The sequence below is a fragment of the Drosophila pseudoobscura genome, chromosome 2 (genome assembly GCF_009870125.1).
Source record: "Drosophila pseudoobscura strain MV-25-SWS-2005 chromosome 2, UCI_Dpse_MV25, whole genome shotgun sequence".
Classification (NCBI taxonomy): domain Eukaryota; kingdom Metazoa; phylum Arthropoda; class Insecta; order Diptera; family Drosophilidae; genus Drosophila; species Drosophila pseudoobscura.
The window spans coordinates 14,737,383-14,759,569 of record NC_046679.1 but is presented as its reverse complement, the minus strand read 5'-3'; the positions used below and the strand labels follow the sequence as shown (position 1 = coordinate 14,759,569).

The 22,187-nt window shown below is 44.9% G+C and overlaps 4 protein-coding genes across 9 annotated transcripts in view; 2 read left to right on the top strand and 2 right to left on the bottom strand.

Moving 5' to 3' along the window:
- Nucleotides 1-911: 911 nt before the first annotated feature.
- On the bottom strand, nucleotides 912-5,521 carry spas (spastin). Of its 2 annotated transcripts, XM_001358761.3 has the most exons (6): nucleotides 4,343-5,514; nucleotides 3,948-4,118; nucleotides 3,552-3,800; nucleotides 3,167-3,333; nucleotides 2,834-3,092; nucleotides 912-2,763 (listed from the first exon to the last, which is right to left on the bottom strand). In XM_001358761.3, exons 1-6 carry the CDS (start codon nucleotides 5,115-5,117, stop codon nucleotides 2,018-2,020), a joined length of 2,367 nt encoding a protein of 788 aa, XP_001358798.2. In that variant the 5' UTR covers nucleotides 5,118-5,514; the 3' UTR covers nucleotides 912-2,017. The 2 variants fall into 2 exon arrangements, with proteins under 2 accessions (XP_001358798.2, XP_015037384.2); XM_015181898.2 differs by lacking the exon at nucleotides 3,552-3,800 and having other exon boundaries at nucleotides 4,343-5,521.
- A 248-nt stretch (nucleotides 5,522-5,769) lies between these two features.
- Miro (mitochondrial Rho GTPase) lies at nucleotides 5,770-9,143 on the top strand. 4 transcript variants are annotated; one of them, XM_015181896.2, is made up of 5 exons: nucleotides 5,770-5,821; nucleotides 5,880-6,735; nucleotides 6,795-7,996; nucleotides 8,519-8,557; nucleotides 8,841-9,143. In XM_015181896.2, exons 2-5 carry the CDS (start codon nucleotides 6,124-6,126, stop codon nucleotides 8,974-8,976), a joined length of 1,989 nt encoding a protein of 662 aa, XP_015037382.1. In that variant the 5' UTR covers nucleotides 5,770-5,821; nucleotides 5,880-6,123; the 3' UTR covers nucleotides 8,977-9,143. The 4 variants fall into 4 exon arrangements, with proteins under 4 accessions (XP_015037382.1, XP_015037383.1, XP_001358797.2 ...); XM_015181897.2 differs by having other exon boundaries at nucleotides 8,519-8,581; XM_001358760.4 differs by lacking the exon at nucleotides 5,770-5,821 and having other exon boundaries at nucleotides 5,857-6,735; nucleotides 8,519-8,581.
- Nucleotides 9,144-9,912: 769 nt separating this feature from the next.
- Nucleotides 9,913-12,051, bottom strand: Mettl3 (methyltransferase like 3). Its single transcript, XM_001358759.4, has 3 exons — nucleotides 11,833-12,051; nucleotides 11,477-11,776; nucleotides 9,913-11,416 (listed from the first exon to the last, which is right to left on the bottom strand). The coding sequence occupies exons 1-3, from the start codon at nucleotides 11,969-11,971 to the stop codon at nucleotides 10,017-10,019; spliced, it is 1,839 nt and encodes a 612-aa protein (XP_001358796.2). The 5' UTR covers nucleotides 11,972-12,051; the 3' UTR covers nucleotides 9,913-10,016.
- An 833-nt stretch (nucleotides 12,052-12,884) lies between these two features.
- The window catches only part of KrT95D (phosphofurin acidic cluster sorting protein KrT95D), a 36,041-nt gene continuing 26,738 nt past the window's right edge, over nucleotides 12,885-22,187 (top strand). Inside the window, exon 1 of one of the 2 annotated variants that reach the window (XM_001358758.5) lies at nucleotides 12,885-13,980. In XM_001358758.5, coding sequence (XP_001358795.2) covers nucleotides 13,700-13,980 — 281 coding nt within the window. In that variant the 5' untranslated portion in view covers nucleotides 12,885-13,699. The remainder of the gene's footprint in view (nucleotides 13,981-22,187) is intronic. The other variant, XM_003736546.3, reaches the window with a different exon arrangement.

Below are 22,187 nucleotides of genomic sequence, written 5' to 3'. Positions count from 1 at the left end.
CTACTACAAAAAGATTGTAAAATTACAATAATTACCCATGCTCGGATCTATAAAGAAGAGTTAGATGTTCCAACTGAAAACCAGGAGAATACCACAGAGAGATAGCGGGGATCGAACTACTATATTCTATTGGTTAAAGTTCTAAATGAAATTTGACAGTTTTTGGGAGATATCTATGATGTGCTTTCGATCTTTGAGATCCATGGGCTGCTACTATTTGCAGATTCTAAAAGTTTTAATTAAAGTTAAATGATATGATATAGTTTTTGATGGAAATACTTCGTGGGCGAATGAAGTTTAAATTGGATGGGATTATATGGAATTACATGAGCCGTTTTAGGGTCTTATTAGTTATAGTTTTCCTTGATCATTAGTCTAATATCTGTCTTTCCTGCATGCACTGTACGCGACCTGTTCGGTTAAGCGTCATACGGCAGCGTCCATCTGGCTGTTCGGCTGAAGGTTCTGGCAATGTTCCAATTGAATTGTAATGTTGATCTGCGATCTTCTTTATAAAAAATTGCATAAGATCCCTCTTAAATCTATACCAGAAAAGATTTTACTGAGGGGTTTTGTTGACAGTCTATGATTGTAGGACATCTGATTCTGATGAGACATCATCGAAAACTGATAGTTGATCTATAAAGAAGATATTCCCTAAAAACAGAATGGGATGAGATTCTATAACAACTAATTTGAGGAAAAATTCCAAGTACCAGCTAAGTTTAAAAGTAATATTTCTTAATGGTTATATTTCGAAGAATATAAAGCTAAAGCTTTCCATCTATATAAAGACCTTCATTAGATATTGTTTAGGCTAGAGCTAAAACAAATTTTAGAATAAATTTAAAAGTTAAGTTTTGATTTGGTTATATGTGTATCCCAGAAAAAGGTGCAGTCTTCTGATGATGTCTGTTGAAATCGATTTTATTTAGCGTATTCTATATATATAGAGTATGTATTTATATGCATGTAATTTTGTTGGATCTGTGTGTTCAGTAAACTACTCTTTAAACTGAAGTTCTGTTGGCTGCATTAAAGCTGATTCAAATTACCGCGAAAAGCATCCGATTGTACAATATATATAGTAGGGGTGTGTGGAGTGTGGGAGGAGGAGCAACTTCTAGGTACAACAAACATTAAGATTAATCTATAGATGGTTTTTCGGAGACACGATTGTATTTATGACTGCTGCAGTAGGTAGGTACATACATTGATTGATTGAAAACAGAGGAACCAAGACTAAAACTAAAACTAAACACCAGCCATCCATCGATCGATAGAGGGAGAGAGTAGTGTGTGATGATGCCGCATTTAAAACTTAAATCTGATCCTGCGTTTTGTGTTGTGTTTAATCTTAAGGCTATGCTTATGTCTAGATTACGTGTAGCGTATGTTTTCGATTGAATTGGGCGATGTACAACAAAAATAGTAGATTGGTTCTATTGATTCAAGGATACAAATGGAAGAAACTTGTGACACAGAGAAATCAATGGAAATACATTTACTTAGAACTAAATTAAATGTTAGGAAAGCCATACCATACATGAACAGAACACCTTGCTGTCTTAGTACTAGAAACATTGGAAACAAAGTTAGGCAAACAAATGCTAGTATAATGATTGTTCTTAGGCATACATTAGCTTTTAAATGATTATAACGTAAATGGGGTGTGGGGCGCTCGCTCGCTTTAAAAACATTTGGAAGTATATGGTAAATACAATAAATCTTAGGCCTAGAAACACACACAAATTGCATGGTAGAACGAGAAATTAATCAATAATTCATTGGTTAAATACAAATAACAAAGTTTTGTGAAACAAAATGTAAGCCTACAAAAACTAATGGTTGAATGGAACGTAGTTTAAAACTTGAGGATCAATGGAATGATCATCGAAACTAATGCAACAGCAAAAGGGGAAGAAATTTCTGTCACTCACATCACAGCGTGGAGCAGGGCAGGGCAGGATCTTGGTGGCGAGGCTGACAATCCTTCAATGATTGGATCGACTCCTATCTAAATGGTAATATCCCCATAGTCCGACGACCATTTCTCATACGAGCTGAGGCTCTGCTGTGCCACCGAGCGGCGAATGCGCTTGAGAGAGTTGTGGAAATCCTTTTCTGTGATGTGTCGCATGGCGTTAATGTCCAGACACTTGACCTGCTCCACATTCAGCTCGCGTATGGGTTCCAGAGCGGCATCCTTGGCCAGAGCCGTCAAATCGGAACCAGAATAACCGTCCGTTATCTTGGACAAACGCCGCAGTGCATCCGTATCCAGCGGCGAGCCCTGCTTTTGCAGCAAACGGTTCAAGAGCAGCTCCCGGGTCTGCTCGTCGGGCAGTGAGACATAGACGCGCTTCGTGAAGCGTCGCAGGGCGGCCTCGTCCAGCTCCTGGGGCCTATTTGTGGCGGCCAGCACCACAATGCGATCGCCATCGGGATTACCTGGCAGACCATCAAACTCCACAAGAAATTCGGTCTTCAGGCGGCGCGACGCCTCGTGCTCGCCGCTGCTACGCTCCGAGAGCAGCGAGTCCACCTCATCGATGAATATGATCGAGGGCTGCAAGTGGCGTGCCACCGCGAACAAAGCACGCACCAGTTTCTCGCCATCGCCCACATATTTGCTGGTCAGCGAAGCAGCCGAGATGTTCAGAAAGGTGGCACTGCATTCGGTGGCCACGGCGCGGGCTAGCAATGTCTTGCCATTGCCTGGGGGCCCGAAAAGCAGCAGACCCTTGGCTGGGGCTCGCAAACCTACACTCAAAGAGGCGAAAAAGGATATCAAACACGACTCTTTAAAGGGATTCCTCTACCATCCACTTACCTGTAAAGAGCTCTGGACGAACGGAGGGCAGTATGACCATCTCTTGTAGCGCCTGCTTGGCGACCTCCTGGCCGGCAATGTCTGTCCACTCCACCTTAGCACCGCCCTCCACGATCTCATCGAGTATGAGCTGGACCAGCTTCTGTTCCACGCCCTTGACAGTCACCACGGGAGTGCTAGCGCCACTACCACTGCCGCTGGCCCCATTATTGTTGATGGGCGTGCGTGAACGCTGTGGCGGTGTATTACGACCGGAAGACTATGGAAAGAAGAGTACAAATTATAGAAAGATCTGTCAAGAAACCAAACGTTATTCCGCCTTGAGCCACTTACAAACTGTCGACGCACGGCTGGGGGCGTGGCTGCGGTCTTGCCTGGCTGACGAACAGCCCCCACGGAGGTCTTTGAGCCAAGATTGCGTGGCAGAGTTTGTGACTTGTTGGCTGCCACGGCCAGGTTGCCAGGTCGCTTGGTTCCGATTGTCAGCTTGCGGCCAGAGGCTATGGAGATACGTGGGGGAGCACATTAATAAGAGATGGATGAGTTTGATCGGTTTAAGCTACAATTTGGGGGCAAGCATAAAACAATAGTGAAACGAAACGAAATCAAGTGCAAGGTGAGAGGGTGACTGATAGATAGCTCGATCTGTTGTCGCTGTGTCGCTGGTTCTGGCGTTGGTGCTGGGCTCTTTTCAAGCCTCGACTGCAACAGAACTTACCCAATGACGACGACGACGTCGGTGTTGTGGCTGTGACAGAGATTCTGGGTGTAGTCAGACCGTTCTTTGGTCCATAGCCGCTGCTGCGTGTCTTCAGCTTTACGGGATCATTGGTGAGATTCGTCAGCATTGGCTTATCTGCCGCTTCTCTGGCCTTCTGTGGCTTCTGCTGCTGCTCCCGGCTTGGATTCGGTTTCTGTTCCTCCTTTAGCGAGAGACGATGCATTTGGAAATCTTCCTCACGCAGCGCTGTGGCAGCGACAATTGATGGACAAACGCAAAAGGAAATGCAGGACAAACAACAAAGTGCAAATAAAACACAACAGAAAAATAAAAAAAAATAACAAAATAAAAATCATTCCTCTAGGTGTTCCGGTTGCGGGGGCATCGACTTACCGAGGAAGTGAAGACGATCCCTGGCCATCGAGAGATTGGTCTGCATTTTATCGTGCAGCCTTTGGGCACGGTCCCAGACATCGCCGCGACCACTCCAGCAATCGACGGCAATGCCATCCTCGAGCTCCTTGATTCCCTTGCGATACAGCTCAATGGCCAGCTCTTTGTGACCTGGAGGCGGGAGAAAAGGGAAACGATTGTCAGAACATCTCACTCTTTGCTTTTTGTGATTATTGATTCCCACTCGACAGACAACAAAAGATACACACACATAAGCACGGACTAAAGAGACGAACAGCCGCCGCCAGCTAGTGGGGCGATGACTCATAGAGAGCACTCGAAAGCACCCCCAACACTGCACGCTCAATGCTCCCTGCTCACTGCTCAATGCTCACCTTCATTCTCTTCGTCTATCTTGAGCGCCTTGGAGATGTACTCGAACGCCCGACGATGGTGATGCTTCTGCTTGGCCAACAAAGGATCCCCAGGACCGGGGGAGTAGCCTGACCCAGATCGATTGGCCCCTGCCATTTCCAGGGGCTGGAGGGCGCGATAGCGTTGCTGTGGCAGAGGTTGCTGTACTTGCTGCTCGGACGCTGCCTCGCCGCTGGTCACCTCCAAGGGATAGTTGAGGGACTGACTCGACGTCAGCTGCTGGTGCTTCTGATCCTTGTTATTTGAGTTGTTCTGGACAACAATCTCGATGTTGCAGTCGCGTCTGTGGGGACGGTAAATAACCTTTGTGCTGGCGCCGTACAGGTAGCGAAAAATGCAGAACAGCTGATAAATCAGCGAGCGAAGAACGTTGAATAGGAATATAATGGGAAATGAAACGACGTAGAGGTTCTGCTTGTGCACAGAGGAGGGGCCGCCGGCGCTTCTTGGCGCGCTCGTTGATGTTGGGGTCAGATCATCGGTGGTGGTGGTGTCGTCGTCTCCGTCTCCGTCCGGCGAGCTGCCCGGAGTTGTGCGGCGGTTCGAGGAGGATGACACGTTCGTGGCGGACTTGCGGTCATCGATCGATGTCCGATGCGACGACGACGACCTGCTCACGGGGTGTCCTGCTGTTCCTGCGGCTGCTGATCCGTTGCCGCCGTGCGATTTGATTGGAGATTTGTGGCTGCTGCTGCTGGCGCTGGAGGAGGAGGACTGGTTTTTGGTGCGTACCATCGATATCGATTCCGCGCCGCAGCACGCTAACGCTTTGACCCCCACTCACTCCGTTTGGCTCTGCTCCTACTCCACCCTCTCCACCCCCTACGACGTACGTGCAAGCTTATTCGAAGGATTCCTATTGGGGCACACTCACACTCGCGAGCCTGGAAACGCGACACTGGCACGCTTTCAAACTATGACATAAATAAACAATTTTTAAACTTATTGCGCTCTACTACTATTTGTTGTTTGTTGTTGCTATTTTCTGATATTTATTTTTCTCTCCGACGAAAATTGTGCTCGATTTGTTACATGTCACCCCCGTTCACCGTTCACATTCCTGTTCCAATTTCACAGTTTCACAGTTCACAATGGCTGGAGGGGCTGGGGGCAGGGCTGTCGATTTTCCCGTCAGATCTGGCTTTTTTAAAAGCCAACTGCGGGACAAATTTGTGAATAGCGGGAAGCGCGAAATCTGGGTTTTTAATCATTATTAACACTTTTTTATATTTGTTATGAACATTTTAGACGTTTTTATGTTTTCAAGTTAAAAAAAAGGTTTTTATACCGTTTAAAATTGTGCTTGATTTTGGCTCCAAGCTGACGTAGTTGCCAGATTGTTTGACTGATTTGAGTTTCCCTCCAACAATAATATGTTAAAAGTTGTCTGTTTTTAATTCTAGATAGCAGCGTTGGCTTTTATAACACTTTTAAAATTAGTAAGTAAGTCAATTTTAAGTTTAAATTTGCATTGTGGCAAATTTACTTTTACTTCAGATCTGATTCGCTTGATCAGGCAACTGTGGATTTTGCAGGGTTGCCTTGCAGCCCTATTTCGATAACAATCGATTGATAAAAACAGCTGCATCTCCATTTTTGCATAACAAAATCAAAGAAATTAAGTCATTTAATTTAAATTTAATTTAAAAGTAAGCATAAGAAGCGGGGAACGACCAGGCTAAGGCAAGCGCAGCACACACATTGAGAGAAGGGCAGAAAGTCGTGTGTTTCGATTGTAGGAATGGGCCAGTACACAGTGTCAACGCGAAAGAATGTACGAATATTGCTGGTCGGCGATGCCGGGGTGGGCAAAACGTCCCTAATATTGTCGCTGGTGAGCGAGGAGTATCCGGAGGAGGTGCCGCCCCGTGCCGAGGAGATCACAATCCCGGCCAATGTCACGCCCGAGCAGGTGCCCACTAGCATAGTGGACTTTTCGAGCGTCGAACAGACGGAGGAAACCCTCGGCCTGGAGATAAACAAAGCACATGTAGTGTGCATTGTGTACTCAGTGGATGACGATGACTCCCTGGATCGCATCACCTCGCACTGGCTGCCGTTAATACGTTCAAAGTGCAATGCGACACTGGAGGGCGATGCCGAGACTGAGGCGGAGACAGAGGCTGCCGGCGAAGGTCTGCGCAAGCCAATTGTTCTGGTGGGCAATAAGATCGATTTGATCGATTACTCAACGATGGACAGTGTGCTGGCCATCATGGAGGACTTTCCAGAGATTGAGAGCTGTGTTGAGTGCTCAGCCAAGACGTTGCACAACATTTCCGAAATGTTTTACTACGCACAGAAGGCGGTGCTACATCCCACATCGCCCCTCTACATAATGGAAGACCAAGAGGTGAGTTTATTGTTCAAACACACCAAACATCACTTCACACTTTCGCTTGCCTCCTGCAGCTGACGCCCGCCTGCAAGAAGTCGCTGGTGCGCATTTTCAAGATATGCGATACCGATGGCGACAATCTGCTGAATGATTACGAGCTGAACCTATTCCAACGCCGCTGCTTCAACACACCGCTGCAGCCGCAGATACTCGACGAGGTGAAGGCCGTCATACAGAAGAACGTGCCCGATGGCATCTACAACGATGCCGTGACGCTCAAGGGCTTCCTATTCCTCCACTGTCTGTTCATACAGCGCGGACGCAACGAGACCACCTGGGCCGTGCTACGACGCTTTGGCTACAACGATCAATTGGAGATGTGCCAGGAGTATTTGCGGCCGCCGCTAAAGATTCCCCCAGGCAGCAGCACAGAGCTCTCGCATCGCGGCCAGAAGTTTTTGATTTCCGTCTTTGAGCGGTACGATCGCGACTGTGACGGTGCTTTGTCGCCCGAGGAGCACAAAATGCTATTCAGCGTGTGTCCATCCTCGCCCTGGTCGTACTCCACGGACATACGCAAGTCATGTCCCATCAATGACAAGGGTTGGGTCACTTTGCATGGCTGGCTGTGCCGCTGGACTCTGATGACGCTAATCGATGTGGTCAAGACCATGGAATACCTCGCCTATCTGGGCTTCAATGTCCACGAGAACGACAGTCTGCTGGCGGCCATTCATGTGACACGCGAACGTCGCATCGATCTGGCCAAGCGGCAGAGCAGCCGTTCCGTTTACAAGTGTCACGTCATCGGCCCCAATGGTTCGGGCAAGACGGGTCTGTGTCGCGGATTTCTCGTCGACGAGATGCAGAAACTGATTGGCAAGGAATTCAAAACGAATGTCGTGCACTGCATCAACTCGGTTCAGGTGTATGGCCAGGAGAAGCACTTGATATTGCGCGACATCGATGTGAGGCATGCTCTGGATCCGCTGCAGCCGCAGGAGGTCAACTGTGATGTGGCCTGCCTCGTCTACGACTCGTCCAATCCTCGTTCCTTTGAGTATGTGGCCCGCATCTACATCAAGTACTATGCGGAGAGCAAGATCCCAGTGATGATTGTGGGCACCAAGTGCGACATGGATGAGCGCCGTCAGGACTATCTCATGCAGCCCGCCGAGTTTTGTGCGAAATACAAACTCCTACCGCCGCATCTCTTCAGCCTAAGGACTAACAAAAAGGAACTGTACACAAAACTCGCCACCATGGCCGCTTTTCCGTGAGTATTTTCCTAAGGAACTAAGGGTGATGTGATGATCTTTGCTTTTATCGTTGAATGTTTTTGGGGATCAGATCTAACCCAAAACACACATACATCTCACCTAAAACGAACACTAACGAATGCCCTGAGTGGGTGGTCTATTACCGCAGTTCCACTGGCAGGATTGTCATTCCCATACGAAATCGCATTACATCGAATGGTATATTTAAAATGTTCGTGGCGAGCCCTTTCGCTTAGGGGAAATTTGCACGTACATAAATCAGAATGTGATCCAGTGAAACGGGGTATGAGGCCACTCCCTCGGGAAACACATTGGTAACATTTGGGCTAACATTTATAGATTAAATGGCTAATGGCTTATATTTTTATCTTCTCTTCTCCTCCTCCCTCCCACTTTGTGTATATATATTTTGGTTATGTTTCACTGTTGTTCTCGTGTGTTGTTCGATGTTTGTCTTCTTGGAATACGATTCTTCGTGGCTTCGGCGATGGCTATGGTGGCTTTGGTGGCGTCTGAAGGCAATTCCAAGACGCCTGGATACTGTTCTACAAGCACAGGTTGGTACAGCTTTGGGAGTCGGCGTAAGTGTTTACCATTCAAACTGAATTTGTTACTAATATCAGCCCTCTGTGTTGTTGTTGTTTCCATATATGTACTATATCTGCCATGGTGCCCACAAATCGAGATCCACATATATAAGATCCCCGATCATGTCACTGCTTACTAAAACGTGGTGTTTGCGGCCTGTAGTTTAAAACCTACTTTAATCTTTGTTGTTCCTTGCCTTTTTCGCTGTTTTATCCAACTAATCTAAAGCCCTTTTCTCTTGTCCTGCCACAGACACTTGCGGCATTTCGGACTCTTGACTGAGGATAGCAAGCTGCTGTGGAAGGCCGGTCTGGGCCTTGCAGCTGCCACAATGCTCGGTTTCATTGTGCTGAAGACCCTCAGTGCTGCCGGCTCGCATTCGCGCTAGAAGGAGGCCAGTCAAAAGCCACACAGGACACATTAAGAAACTGCGCAAAATACACAGACCAACACACAAAGAAAAACCGACACAAAAGGAGTTCAATGTTTAATGAAATTTATGTTAAATCAAAATTTATTGTTACGTACCAATGAAGAATAGTGGCACTAGACGATGAAAAGTTTTGGTTTCCTGACATGTAAATACACTTTTGAGAGACAGGAGACGCCAGCAGGGAAGAGAGAGTCAGAAGACGCCTCCAGGGTAGAGATTCCAGGAGCAGACTCTTAAGGCCAGCATTTCTTAATATCTTTATATATCCCGTAACTTAAACCCATGTACTACTCTCCCTCGCGCTCTACTGATTTAAGTCTTATAAGTTATCGCGTCCCCCAAGCACACACACTTTGTGCATATCTGAAGATATACATAGTTATACAATTAGTTATCTATGGGTTCTACTATATATAAATATATATATTTATCGCACTGTTGTATATACGCGCAAACAAACGAGCAATAAATGTATCCAAAATATGTGTATATTCGACAAAGTACTACAAAGATATTGCAACAGCAACAAATTCCGTTTCAGTCTTCGTTCAATGCTTCGGGGTAAAGGCGCGCTGCATACATTTACTGGGCTAAACTTCGCCTTTGACAGGAGCGTTGCAGTTCGCTTCTGACCGCCGCAGCTAAGTTTGTCCTAGTCGGTCCCAAGACTCCAATAACAAAATACACAGTCTTTGTCTCTTTGTGGGAAGTGAAATACTCAGCCATTAATATTTAAACCCTTAAAATGGAAAAGAATTCAAATGCGATCCATTAAATATATATATTGTTGATCGGCATGAATTGGGAAGCTATATAGCGAAAAAATTAAAAGTACTCTCTCCCAGTGTCGCTTAAACGCAAAGGTAGGATAGAACAAGTGAGACAGAGAGGTTTATCGATCGTCGAAAGACTGGTTAAGATCTAAATTTATTAGTCAAGGGTAAGCTTCCTTCCTTAAGGGTTATCTTAATGTTAGGTGATCTTAATCTTTAAGTTTAGTTTTGAATCCCATTAATGCTGGCCGCCGCATTGGCTGCCGCCGCAGGGGACATACAATTGCCATCGGGATAGCGCTTCTGGAATTGCGTGATCAACTCGGGATCGACCAGGCGAATGCCATCCAATTGATTGCCCAGCGTTATCCAATTCGGTTGGATGTTGTGCGGGCGGCCGAAGAGTTCGATTTTGCGAGTGCCCGGACTGAGGCGCTCAATAATGCCATAGATCTCGTCTGGCTTGTGGGAGGTGGCGCGCACTTCGGCGACAATTACATCGCAATCGAGACCGCGATTCAGGTTGGTGGGATTGCCCTTCATGCCCACCAGGCAGTGTTCCTTGCCGTGATTCAGCCAGTGGCCAGTGCGTCCAGTGCGGATGATGCGCTGCAACTGGTTCGTCTTCACCCAAATTAGTTCGTCCACCCGCTCGTAGCCCCAGAGCTTGAGGCAGTCGCGGCCCAGTTCCATGGCACGCCCCGTCACCCAAAGGAAGATCAGGCCATCGTCCTGGAGCGCGGGCACACCCAAGGCACGCATCTCGTCATCGGACATGGTCCCATACGGCAACTCCATGTGTATGTCCCAGGGTGGATCGGCCATTACCACCGCGAATTTGCCAAGGACCGTCATGTCGAGGAACCGCAGATCGCATTGGATCCACTGTGGTGGGTACAGGGTGCAGCTCGGATCGATGCTGCGCTTCAGGCTGAGCTTCGTCTTCACGTCGGTGGGTTTGTTCGTGTTAATGTGCGGCAGGGTGTCCACCTCGTAGTGCACGTACTTGCAGGTGGCCATGTGGAAGCAGGTGTTCAAGAAGCTGCAGTCCCCCAGGGACTCGTCCGTGTGCGCCTGAATGATCTTCTTGAAATGGAGTTTTGTGCACTTGTCGCGTGTCTCGCCGGAAGCATCGCTGCCATCGGTGGACTCTTGGGATTCCCCCTCGCAATTGGTCAGCGTTTCGGATATGACTTCGCCATCTTCCGATGTGGTTTCCAGGGGGGTGCCTGCCTTAGCCGGCTTTGTGCTGTTGGTTTTCCCCGCATCCTCTCTCCTTAGTGCCTGCTCGTCCAGGCGTTCCTGTTTCTTTTTGGCCGCCATTTCTGCGGTGGCCTGCTGCGCCTTGAGGCACTCCACTTTGGTGCCATGGGAGCAGAACTCCATGACCTGTGCTCCGCCATGGGACTTGAATTTCTCTGCGACGGATCGCTCTTTGGCCGTTGGTTTTGTCAGCAGTTCTAGGATCTCTTCGCCCACCTGTTTGCTCTGCTTCTCGCGAGTGGAGGGCATCGACAGCAGCATCATTATGTCATTGGGGGCATCCTTGTGGGAGGAACAATCGATCTTCATAGTTTTTTCCAGCGGTTGGATATCCTCTTCGGCATCCACAAGCTCTGCCACTGGAAAAGGAGTGGATTATAGATCGAAGGCTTTGTTTAAAGCTGTATGGACGGACTCACACTTTCGTTTAGCCTCCTCCTCCTTCTGCAGACAGGTGTCGTTAATGTCCTCAAGAATCTCCTTTAGCTCCTTGGGCTGCACCGAAATGATTTCACAGCCCGCTTCCATGCCAATGGTTACATTTCGAATGGAAATGGCGCCCTGGTTGGCCAGTTTTCCCAGGATAAAGTTGACCATTTCGAGGCTGCTGCCGGCAGCAGCGACCTTTTCCATCACCTGCGTCGAAACGATGGGCAGAGCCAAAGAGCACGCACTCAATGCCTGCAGCACCTCCTTCTGCACCTCCAAGTCAGCTTCAACTGCAGGAGATATAGGGATAAATATTAATTAAAGCCTCTTATATGCGATTTCCTACCGAGCTCTTTTTTTGGATTTGTTTGATCCTCCTGTATATCGGACAGTATCTCGATCCGCTCCTTTTTCCGCTTCTCCAGCTTCTCGCGGAGAGTGTTCCGCTTCGTCTTCAGTGTTTTTATGTCCCACGCATCAGCCATTGTTTAATAACTTAATTTTTGCGGCAGATGTAAACAAAAGTTAAATTAAATGCAGATGGTTCGCTTTGTTGCTATCGCTCACGCACCCATCTCTAAGCAATTGTGTATCGAAAAATAACCGCCACTGCTGCGCTACAACAAACGTACACCATTCACAAATATGTTAATTGTTGTTGACCTTATTTTAGACACAATCCAATGAAAAGAAGTCTTTAAACTACCCAATCTTATTAAAAATTAGTTCGTCAATCGGATAAAACTATATGTTTAGTGCTGAGGGTCCTATCTAACTAGTAATTTTAGGCCGAACATCAAAATCGAGGAATATGATTTCCGATCGTGGACAAAGAACGATTAACCCATTGTCGGCCGATACACTAATGTATTCAACCAAAAATAATGAAGCTTCAAGAATTATAGCTCAGTTAAGGTGAAAGATGTCATGTTTTTTTTTTTAATTTGAAAGAAAGGATAGGGTGGATCTGCTATTTCCACGGTCTAACTCAAGTTGCTAACGACTTAAAATAAAAGGGGTTTAAGTGGGCCAAAACGTTTCTATCATCGGTATATTTAAAGTATATTTCTGAGGGTCTTATCGATAGTCCCGCTAGATACCGCATTTAATATAAAACGTGTTGATTTTTATAAATATTTAATGATAATAATGATAATGATATAGTGCCGCTTCGCCAATTGTAAATATTTTATGAATATATCACTGTGAGAGAGAAAGGGAGAGAGAGAGAGAGGGAGTCGTTGTTCAGTGTATCTTGTTGTTCGTGGTGTTTTCTTTTTTTTGTTTATGCGCGTGCAAGAGAGCATAAAATGCGCGAATAGGTACACACACATAGAACCAATCGCACATGCATATACGAAAATTTGCAAAAATACGCTAGTGTGTGCGTGTTTTTGTGTATGTGCGGGCGCGCGCATAGCCTTTACAAATTTGTTATTGTTGGAGCAAGCAGCAGCAGCGCTCTCTCTTTAGATTTGCGCGACTGTATGCATGTGTGTGTGTGAGGTGTTGGGGCCCGACTATGAGATTTATAACGCGACATTTGCAACGCCACTTTGGAGCATGACGGTTGTCTCTCGCGCGCAGCAGCTCCAAAAACACCCGCACAAACGCGAAGTACGTGACGCCTGGCTGCAGCAGCAGCAGCAGCGCAGCAGCAGTCCCGAAAGCGATTCCGATTCCGATTCCGACTCGGTTCCCGTTTCCGAGCAGTGTAATCCGCAACAGATTCCCGTGTATATTGATTCTGTGCAAGAGTGAGTGCAGCAGCAGTCGCAGCATCGGCAGCATCGCAGCCCCAACATCTACTCCCACACTCTATCTCTCTCTCACTCTCAATGTGTTCGCGTTTCGTCTCGTGATATTCTGTACAACAAAATACAAATTTTTGCTTCTTGAAGGCGGCCCAGGCAGCGGCACGCCCTTTCATTGTGAGCACGCGAGTGTTTGAGTGTGTGTGTATGGCCAGCGGTAGCAGCAGCAGCGGCAGCACTAGAAAAAGGAGATGCAGCTGGAGCAGCATCCGTTCCAATTGGAAATCTTTTCAAATCCCCGAATATCAATTTGAAATTTGAAAATATTGTCAAATCAAAAAACAGTTATAATGTGCGATAGAAATTAACAGAAAACAAAACTCTCAAACCCAACAACAACAACAACAAGAGAGAGAGAGAGAAGCAACAACAACAAAAACCGCAAGTGCAAACCCCAACATGAAGATGGTTGATAAATCATCAAAACTGGTCGATAAATTTGCCGTTATCAGTGGTGCAGGCGGAGGAGGAGTCAGCGGCGTCGGCGGCCTACCCATAATGCCAGGGAGTGGATTGCCTCCCTCTGGTGCCACCCCTGGGCACCCAGCAGCGGCCTTGTCAGGCATCGGTGGATCGGGTGGCGGCGCGATCAGCAGCGGCTCGAATGGACAGAAGCCGGTGCCCATGAAACTGTTTGCCGCCTGGGAGGTGGATCGAACGCCGCCCAACTGCATACCCAGGTGAGAGAGCAGAGCCCCAGTGCAGTGTGCGAGAGAGTGCACATTCAATTTTACATAAGAGCAGAAGAGAGCGAGAGCAAGACAGCCGCCTGCTGCTGTCGTCTTTGTTTTTGCTGTTTTTCTTTTGCCAATCTCTTTTCACTTTTGCTTCCGTTCGATTTGGTATGTTTTTGGGCTGTTTTTTTTTTACCTATTTTTAGACGAAAGAGCGGTAACTGTTATTCAACAAAGTCGCTTGACTTTTATTTATTACCTTTCTACCAGTAAAAACAGTACGCAGCGTGTGGGAGGGTGCCGAAGAAAAGAAAGAACAAACAAGCCAACGAAAAACAACCAAAAACAAGTAAAAGATATCAAAACAAATGGGGAAAATAGGGGAGGGCACGAAAATACAGTTTCGAAATATACACGTGCAGAAATGTACCACAGAAATACTGTTATACACTTCTAGACACAATGCAAATGCAAATCAGAACTATCATACATCGGTATACTGTTATAAATATAACTTTTATACATAGAACTGTTGCGGTTCCGAAGCTCTCTTTCGAGCGACATTCTCGCAATTATGTATATCGAGAATTGAAAGAAGAAATCCCAACAGAAATCATGATTTCTAGAATCACACAGAAGGAAAAGCACAGTAAGCTCTTTACCTTAGGGTGTGTAACTAATCTACTGATTAAGATAGCAATGATCGATCCGTTACGCTACCACAAAGTGTCCAAAAGTTAGGCCTCAGTTTTTCAATAGACACAGGCGACAGCTCGATAGACCAATGGTTCAAGATTTCAGTTACAGATCTCTCGTTGAAATTAGCTCAAAAATTATTCTTTTGTTTTTGTGGAGATTTTTCTTGATATATACATAATCATAATTTGATATTTCCCCCCTCCTCTTGCGACCTTTATCTTTGTGTAAGCTGTTCTGTATGACATTGAATGATTCTCTGGATCGGTTATCTTATCAAAGGATTTTCTCACAGTTCAACGACAATTCTGCTTCTTTCATTCATGGATTCATGAAGTTCTCGAACTCAATCACTAATTCATTCAAAAACCTACATTTACTAGTCATTTCTAGTTAAATTCAACTTTTGCGCAAAAACAAAAAAACGAGTTTTGTATATCTTCTATCTTTTGTTTTCGCTCTTTCATTCGTTGTGTGTCTCGTGTATCCGTATCTCTGCTCCGCTCCGAGTCTTTGTCCCAGTGACCCCGAAAATCTCTGACTAATGTCAATTGTTTGTTGTTCTTCTAGATATTGTTTATGTTTATATTTTCTTTCTGCTTTTTCTTTCTTTCGTTTATTGTTTGATAAGAATTTGCGGTTTATTTGTCCATGAAATGAGTCACCCTGTGGGGCGATCTGTTACTCTCTGGAAAAATGATCTATCAAGATTAAATTTCTTGCTCTTTTGGGTCGGCTTTCCTTGGATAACCTTTTCCAATGATGAGAAAGTACAGAAGGTACTTTAAAAGAATCCAAGTAGACGATTATTATAGTCTTTAAATTTGTTGAAGTTTCCCCGTTTCCTCTGCCTTTGCTTGGCTGGTAATTATAATTGGAATAATTAGAAACTGAAGCAAACTTTGAACTTTTGCCTCCTCGAAAGAAAGGGCAAAACTTTCCCCCAAATGGGGGCTTCCCTTTTTGTTGCTAATTAAATATTTCTTTTGTCTAAAAGAAAATTTAATTTACAGTTTGACATCCTCCCTTTCAGCCCTCTCATTCATTTGTCGTCGTCACAGTTTGTCAAGCTCAAAGTTGCTTCCTCCATGTGCCACCATGCCACCATGCCACATGTCTTTATGCTTATTTGTTGATTTTATCTACGCCTCAATGCGTCACGTAGCGCCATATCCCAGACTTTGATTAGGGCCTCAGATCGGGCGTAAAGGAGTTTTCCTTGCGGTTTCCTTTTCAACATTTGCCAGACGACCTACGTGACGTCTGACCCAAAATGATGACCGCCGGAGGGCGGGCGGTCATAGAGTCGTCAGAGAGCAATCAAATTTGAATCAAATCAGTGGGAAAAAGGCGGATGTACACTCCTATATGTAAATGGATTGTATTTTGGACCAACAAGAATGCATTTAATGCATGAATTATTATAGGAATTAAATGGAACTCCTGGAAGCCTCTGGTTCTTTCTACAGTTCTCAGGGTTTTTCTGGAAATGGAACTGAAAGAGATACTAATCTTTGCAACTGAAAAACATGGGAAAAAGTGCATCAAAACGGGAAATGGTATAACATTTTGCCCTGCTCTGTCATTTCATGGCCAAAGCAGGAGAACCCACACTCCAGATGGAACCCATCCCACACTCGACTCTCTCTACCACCAGGAGACCCTCCAATCCAAAGACCAGATTCAAGAGGCCGTCTTCGTGTCCGTGTCTACGTCTCCGTCCCGGCATCTGACCAATGCCTAGACGACGTACTTTGTATGCTAATAAATTGCACTTTTATGAACAGCTTTCGATGGGTGAGGAGGGGACGCACTATCTTGCGAGGTAGGGAGCTGGGTCCCAACGATTTATGCAGCTCTCCGACATCCGTTGCTCGTTTCGGACGTCTGCCTCGTTGGCAATGGCTTTGGCTTTGGCTTTGGCTTGGGCTTGGGCTCTTGCCCAGAGAGCGGAAGTTTTCAGCAAGTTTGCCGCTGCTTGTTCCCCATGCTGTTGTTGCCGCACTCCACTTTCGGTGGCAGGTTGGCGGACAAGTCAACAAACTTGACGTTGACATGGCTCTCGGACCACGATGTTGGTTTTTAGCTGGATCCGCCGCCTTCGTGTTGGACTTTTGTGCAAACAAAATGGAAAACCCGTGCACTGGCTGCACCACTGCATGAGTCAATGCTCTGGACAGAAGCGACTCCTGCCACAGGAGGAGGAGCAACCAGCAGACAGCAGACAACAAAGTCTTTGTTGTCGCGGAAATGGTTTTTACTTTTATTTTGTGCCTTGGCCCAGCGGCTGATTAGAGATTGAACATTGAAGGGGGCACATTAAGGGGTTCGATCTTTAAACTACTTGATTGGACATCTTTTGGATGAAAAGGGGAAGCTCTTAAGGATCTTTAAAGCCAGATCCCTTCCTAAATCGAACCACAAGCTAATGAGCACTTGTCTTTCTCTGTCTAGAGAAACCATAGATGCTGCCGCGAAAGTGTTACAAACTTCCATCTCCCTCTCTCTCTCTCCAACACAGCCTTCTTCTAGACACCATCTGCTGAGAGGCTTTCCATTTTGTGGCATTTTCCCGGCATTCCCCCCCCCATGACTCCAATCCCTAATGACCAAGTCGAAGAGATTTGCCAGATGTTTGGTACAGCATTAACACCCCATCCACAGCGGAAGATCGCGGCTAATGCGCTTAGGAGGCGGCAACTCTGGCCACTCCTCAGAAAAAACTTCCACTGCCGGGCTTCTGGTTACAGAAGCGGCGGAGAATTTTTCTTGGAGCAGGGTATTTGGGTCAGGCGGCAAATGCAACAGGAAATCGATTGGTTTTTCGAGGTTTCGACTTCGTTTTGGGGTTTTGGGTTTCAGCTTTGGGGCTCAGACATTTGACCGCTGACTTGACCACACTTTCCCTTCTCTCTCGCTTTTTGTTTTGGTTTTCCGCGTGGTAAAGGGGCTTTCCCGTCGGCCATGAATCATCTTGGTCATGGCCAAAAGGCGCCGTGAATTGGCAATCTCTAGGAGGCAGGAGCATCACAGTAATATAAAGTAAAATCCCATTAAAAACGGAATGGCAAAATCAATTTGCGAGGCAATCAGCATAAATTTTGTGTACCCTCTAGTGGAGCAGGCGAGGCCCAAAAAGTGGGCCGATATGATGGCGAATCATTTCCGATTTTCGATTCCTAAATGTTTCTTAGCGATTCCTTACCGTTGAACTGGTTTCAACCGATTTATAACCTTTTAAAAACCCAAATTTGAACATCTAAGTTCTACAGGGTATCATTTATTCTGTGCTTTCTACTCTCTCGGAAATAAAAATCTCTCCATTGGCAGTGGAGTGAAAATTTCATGTGACAACAAAAAAACAATTAAATTTTGCACTTCAATGCGGAAAAATAGTGAAAAAGGAATTCAATTTGTCACATGCAAAAAAGAAACAACACATGAATGGGGAAAAAGATACAGATAGATTGGCAATAGATACACTCGCATGTGATGCTGATGATGCTTCCCAGATATTGTTTTGTGGGAGTCGAAAAACAAACCGAACCGAGAGAAAAATACCGAAAAAAGTTCAAGGCCAACGTTCGGCGTGGCAACAAAACGCACGCGCCCCGAAGAGTCAACAAAAAAGCAATAGAGGAAAACTAATTTGAGAGTCGATTGTGTCTATACCCTTTAGACATGTATCCAACAGAGTATTCCCTTGAATATATCATACAAAAGTCGGTTTATTAGAAGGTGGAAATACAGAGAACAGCCGCCGACGGCGTCGTTTGTCGCGCTATAAATTCTACTTATAGATACAGATGCAGAGACAGATACAGATACAGATAGATCCCCCGCTCTCGCAGCCGCCACACAGCCCTTCGACACTCTAATCGCCAACAGCTGTGCCGATCCGCAGATACAAATTGTATCTGCGAAATACCCCATGCTCGTACATACAGATGTCACCGTCAATTCTTATTTTTCTCGCGCGCTGTTTAAATATCATTCGCGGCAGTTTATAAATTACACAAAAATATGTTGTTTCCCTGTCACTAAGAATACCACAAATAGGTAGCAGAAAAAGAAAAAGAGCTCTCTAGGGAGAGAGAATCGACCCACATTTACACCCGTTTAACTAGAGGCCCAATCGCCAGACAGTCCATCAATCAATCGGAGAGCCGGACAACCGCCGATAGATCCGGGAAGAACCGAAGCTATAGCTGCCACCCTTGACAAGATAGAGAGATACAAACAGAAACAAAACAATCTCTTTTTGTTTTCATGTAGTAAAAATAAATCGAAGCGCACGAACATCGCCGGAACCTATCCCAAGTGCATTTTTATTGCGTTCGCTCTCTGGCCATAAAAACATTAATCGTTCGCGAGTAAATGGTCGGCAAATGCAATTCAATTTTCAGGTAACCACAAGATTTAACAACTGCGCAAACATCGGGGCAAAACAGAGTGGAAAAACAGCGGGAGGGGGGGATACCAGATAATCGTCGCGACGGTACGACGGTTACCAGGTGGATTGTCGATAGGACGAGGATTTTAGGGCCCACATTCACGATTTGTTTGTCGAGGGTGCATTCGCCAGCAAAAGATAAACCGAACAAATTGTTTGCCAAATGCTTTTCAAATGGATATAAAAACAGGGGGCCCTCCAAAGGGTAAAACAATCTGATACTAGAGTGAGGCACGGTACTCGTAAATACTCGTCACGTATCGCCTTTATAGAGAGGTACTGAAAGAGGACTCTTATAAACTAAAGGCCCCCCTTCTAAGAACGAATAGTATGAGATAATACAAATAAAATACAATCTAATCGTAATGTTACAATCTCTCCATCCATGAAAGAAAATTGTTTAACCGATTAGATAGAGGCTTTCATTATTTAATATCTGAACAACACTCTCTCCTCTCATCATCGGAGCGAGATACTCGTGGAAAGAGGAAAGAGGGTGTGGCAATATCGATTAAATGCGAAGTAAACGATGCAAATCATTGGGGGACTTGAATGTTCGATAACTTCACTAAAGAATCGATTTATCAAATATATTACTTACAATTTAAATGGCAATCATTTTGTGTTTAAATACAACCTTTTTATAGGAAATTATATCGATTTTACAGTACAAATTGCTGTAGATACGCCGATAAATGGTCGATTTGTCTTTTTATCGATTATGATGACTCTACTGACTTTATATTCCTTTCTGCGATTAATAACATTGCAATTTTTGCACATTTTGTATCTTTATGAGTGCCATATTCATTTTCGATTTCATTATCAATCCATTAATTCTAAAAATAGTCGGCTTTGAGGCTCCTCTAGTACAAAATGGTAAAAAACATCGAAGATGTTATCGAAAAGTGCTGATTAAATGAGCGAGTGGTTATAACAGCATTGATTGTACAGAATATCTGTTTAGGGCATTTATTTCCGAGTGAATTTCCATATACAAACGATCTACCGAATGAATTAATCCCCCGATTTGTATTCCCAGAGGCAGATCCATTGAGGGATCCAACATTTGATTGAATAACAAACAACAAACGACGAACGACGAACGACAGCAAATGCAAATGAAAATGCAAAACATATTGATTAAGACAAAAGTGTAAATTGATCAAAGTGACGCCCGATAAATGATAATCGTATCGGAAGCGACTCCTCCACTTTCATGGCCCGATTCCATGACTCATTGCGAAGCCATTTCGCGAAGAAAGCCACGTAAACCATTTGAAAGTGAAAGGTTTCTCGCTATTGGCCCCCAAAATGTAAAACAATTCGCTGCCAGAAATGGTAGAAACGTTTGGCCCCCACGACAATTACGGAACTGGAGCGAGCGGCCAACTCTTTGGTGCAGAGCGGAGGAGAGCGATTGCCGTTCGGCTGTTCAGCGGCTGAGTGTTGCCCCAAAAAGCCACAGAGCCGCTCACTGACAGAAAGACTCGCCCCCGATGCTAGATGGATTTTCATTAAAAAATACAAGAAAAAAAAAATACTAAACGAGTACGAATAGTTTTTAGTTTTAGCAGAACTTTGGCTAAAAAGGAGGAAAGCGGTTAAGAGCGCGTGGCGGCCCTGCCTCTGCCTATGCCTCTGCCTCCCACTTGACACAGTTTTTGTGGTCGAGAGAGGGAGGAGAGAGGCAGCAGCAGGCTTTGTGGTTCGTGGTCTGATGTGCGTAGGACTGGCTGTGCCTATAGCTGTAGATGCTGTGGCATGCAACAACTCTGGAGATTGTGGCTGCGGCTTTACTCGAGGCACTCGATTCCATCGTTTGCCAGAAGTACTGGGATTTGCGTAATCTTCTTTAGAATATTTCCGTAATTAAAAGTCAAAAGATTCCTCTGGGAATGGGAATGTCTTAAAAGATTAAGCGAATCATTTGAAGCTGGAATGTTCCAAGTTTGGCCATAAGGCAGCCAATTTCTTGCTTCTGTGCCATAAATTATGGCATTTGAAAATGATTCAGTGGTTTGCTTCGTGGTGAAATGTACGCTGATACGATGATTACCATCATGAGCATACCTTTACCTTCCTCAGAAAGAGAATTTCCTGATAAGAATGGGGTACTCGCGTATCAACTGCAGGTCGAAAGTCCAATCGTGAGTCAATCCAACCTTCGTTGGCCCCCAAAACGCTTTCCGTTTTCTCCGCTTACGTTTCTTCGATGAGAAATCAAATGGAAATCTATTTTGGTTTTAAACCATAAAACACAGGAAAAAAATGGAAAATATTTGAGGAATGCTACTCGGTTTTGTGTGGCGGCTGCAAGAATATAAACAAAAGGCTTTCATTGTTTATTCCACATGCATACCCATGCATGCCCCCTTCCGATCTGTATAAATATCTGTGGTATCCATGTCTTTGCTTGTGTCTATCTGTATCTGTATCTGTATCTGTATATTTCACTTGCAGTATAAACAATGGCTATGTTATTCATAAAGTCGAAGCACGACGACGCCCTAACAGATCATAATTTTTGGCTTTATGGCCATTAAATGCGGTCGTGTTTTTTCTGCGGAATTCAGAGAATCCATTAGAGGTGTTCAGAGAATCGATGGAAAATGTTTGGAGAAATGTTCCGGCCTTCTCTGGAACTTTTCTATGTGATTTTCTATGAAATTATTCACTGAATCGAATTGAATCGAATGATTTATCGAAAAGTTTGAGATGGTCGAAAGATTATAATCTTTTTCATTATCGAAATTTCGAACTAATTTTTAACGCAACAGAACAGATAACAGTTATTCAGTTATCGATAACAAAATAAGTCTATCGCTAAAAGTAAGAAATATTTTCGATGAATATCAAATATTGAAATAAAAACATTTCTATTTGTATTTATCGATTATTTTAATTTTAGGTATGCATGCATGATGGGCTATCGATTACTATTGAATTATAAAGATATCGATAAGAGATGAAAGTTTTGCAGATTTAAGCTATTTTAGGTCCACGAAAGATTGTTATGAGGTTTTTAGATATCGAATTATCGATTAATGAAGGTTTTTTAATA

Bases quoted from the DNA above. Each gene is read 5' to 3' on its own strand.
- spas (XM_001358761.3), bottom strand. From the start codon at position 5,117: ATGGTACGCACCAAAAACCAGTCCTCCTCCTCCAGCGCCAGCAGCAGC. The intron at 3,334-3,551 runs GTAAGTTCTGTT...GTATCTCCATAG, and splicing joins GACGTCGTCGTCGTCATTGG to CCTCTGGCCGCAAGCTGACA. The intron at 3,093-3,166 runs GTAAGTGGCTCA...TTCTTTCCATAG, and splicing joins CAGCCGTGCGTCGACAGTTT to TCTTCCGGTCGTAATACACC.
- Miro (XM_015181897.2), top strand. From the start codon at position 6,124: ATGGGCCAGTACACAGTGTCAACGCGAAAGAATGTACGAATATTGCTG. The intron at 6,736-6,794 runs GTGAGTTTATTG...TGCCTCCTGCAG, and splicing joins ACATAATGGAAGACCAAGAG to CTGACGCCCGCCTGCAAGAA. The intron at 7,997-8,518 runs GTGAGTATTTTC...TGGCGTCTGAAG, and splicing joins GCCACCATGGCCGCTTTTCC to GCAATTCCAAGACGCCTGGA.
- Mettl3 (XM_001358759.4), bottom strand. From the start codon at position 11,971: ATGGCTGATGCGTGGGACATAAAAACACTGAAGACGAAGCGGAACACT. The intron at 11,777-11,832 runs GTAGGAAATCGC...TATCTCCTGCAG, and splicing joins AAATCCAAAAAAAGAGCTCG to TTGAAGCTGACTTGGAGGTG. The intron at 11,417-11,476 runs GTGAGTCCGTCC...CTCCTTTTCCAG, and splicing joins GGAGGAGGCTAAACGAAAGT to TGGCAGAGCTTGTGGATGCC.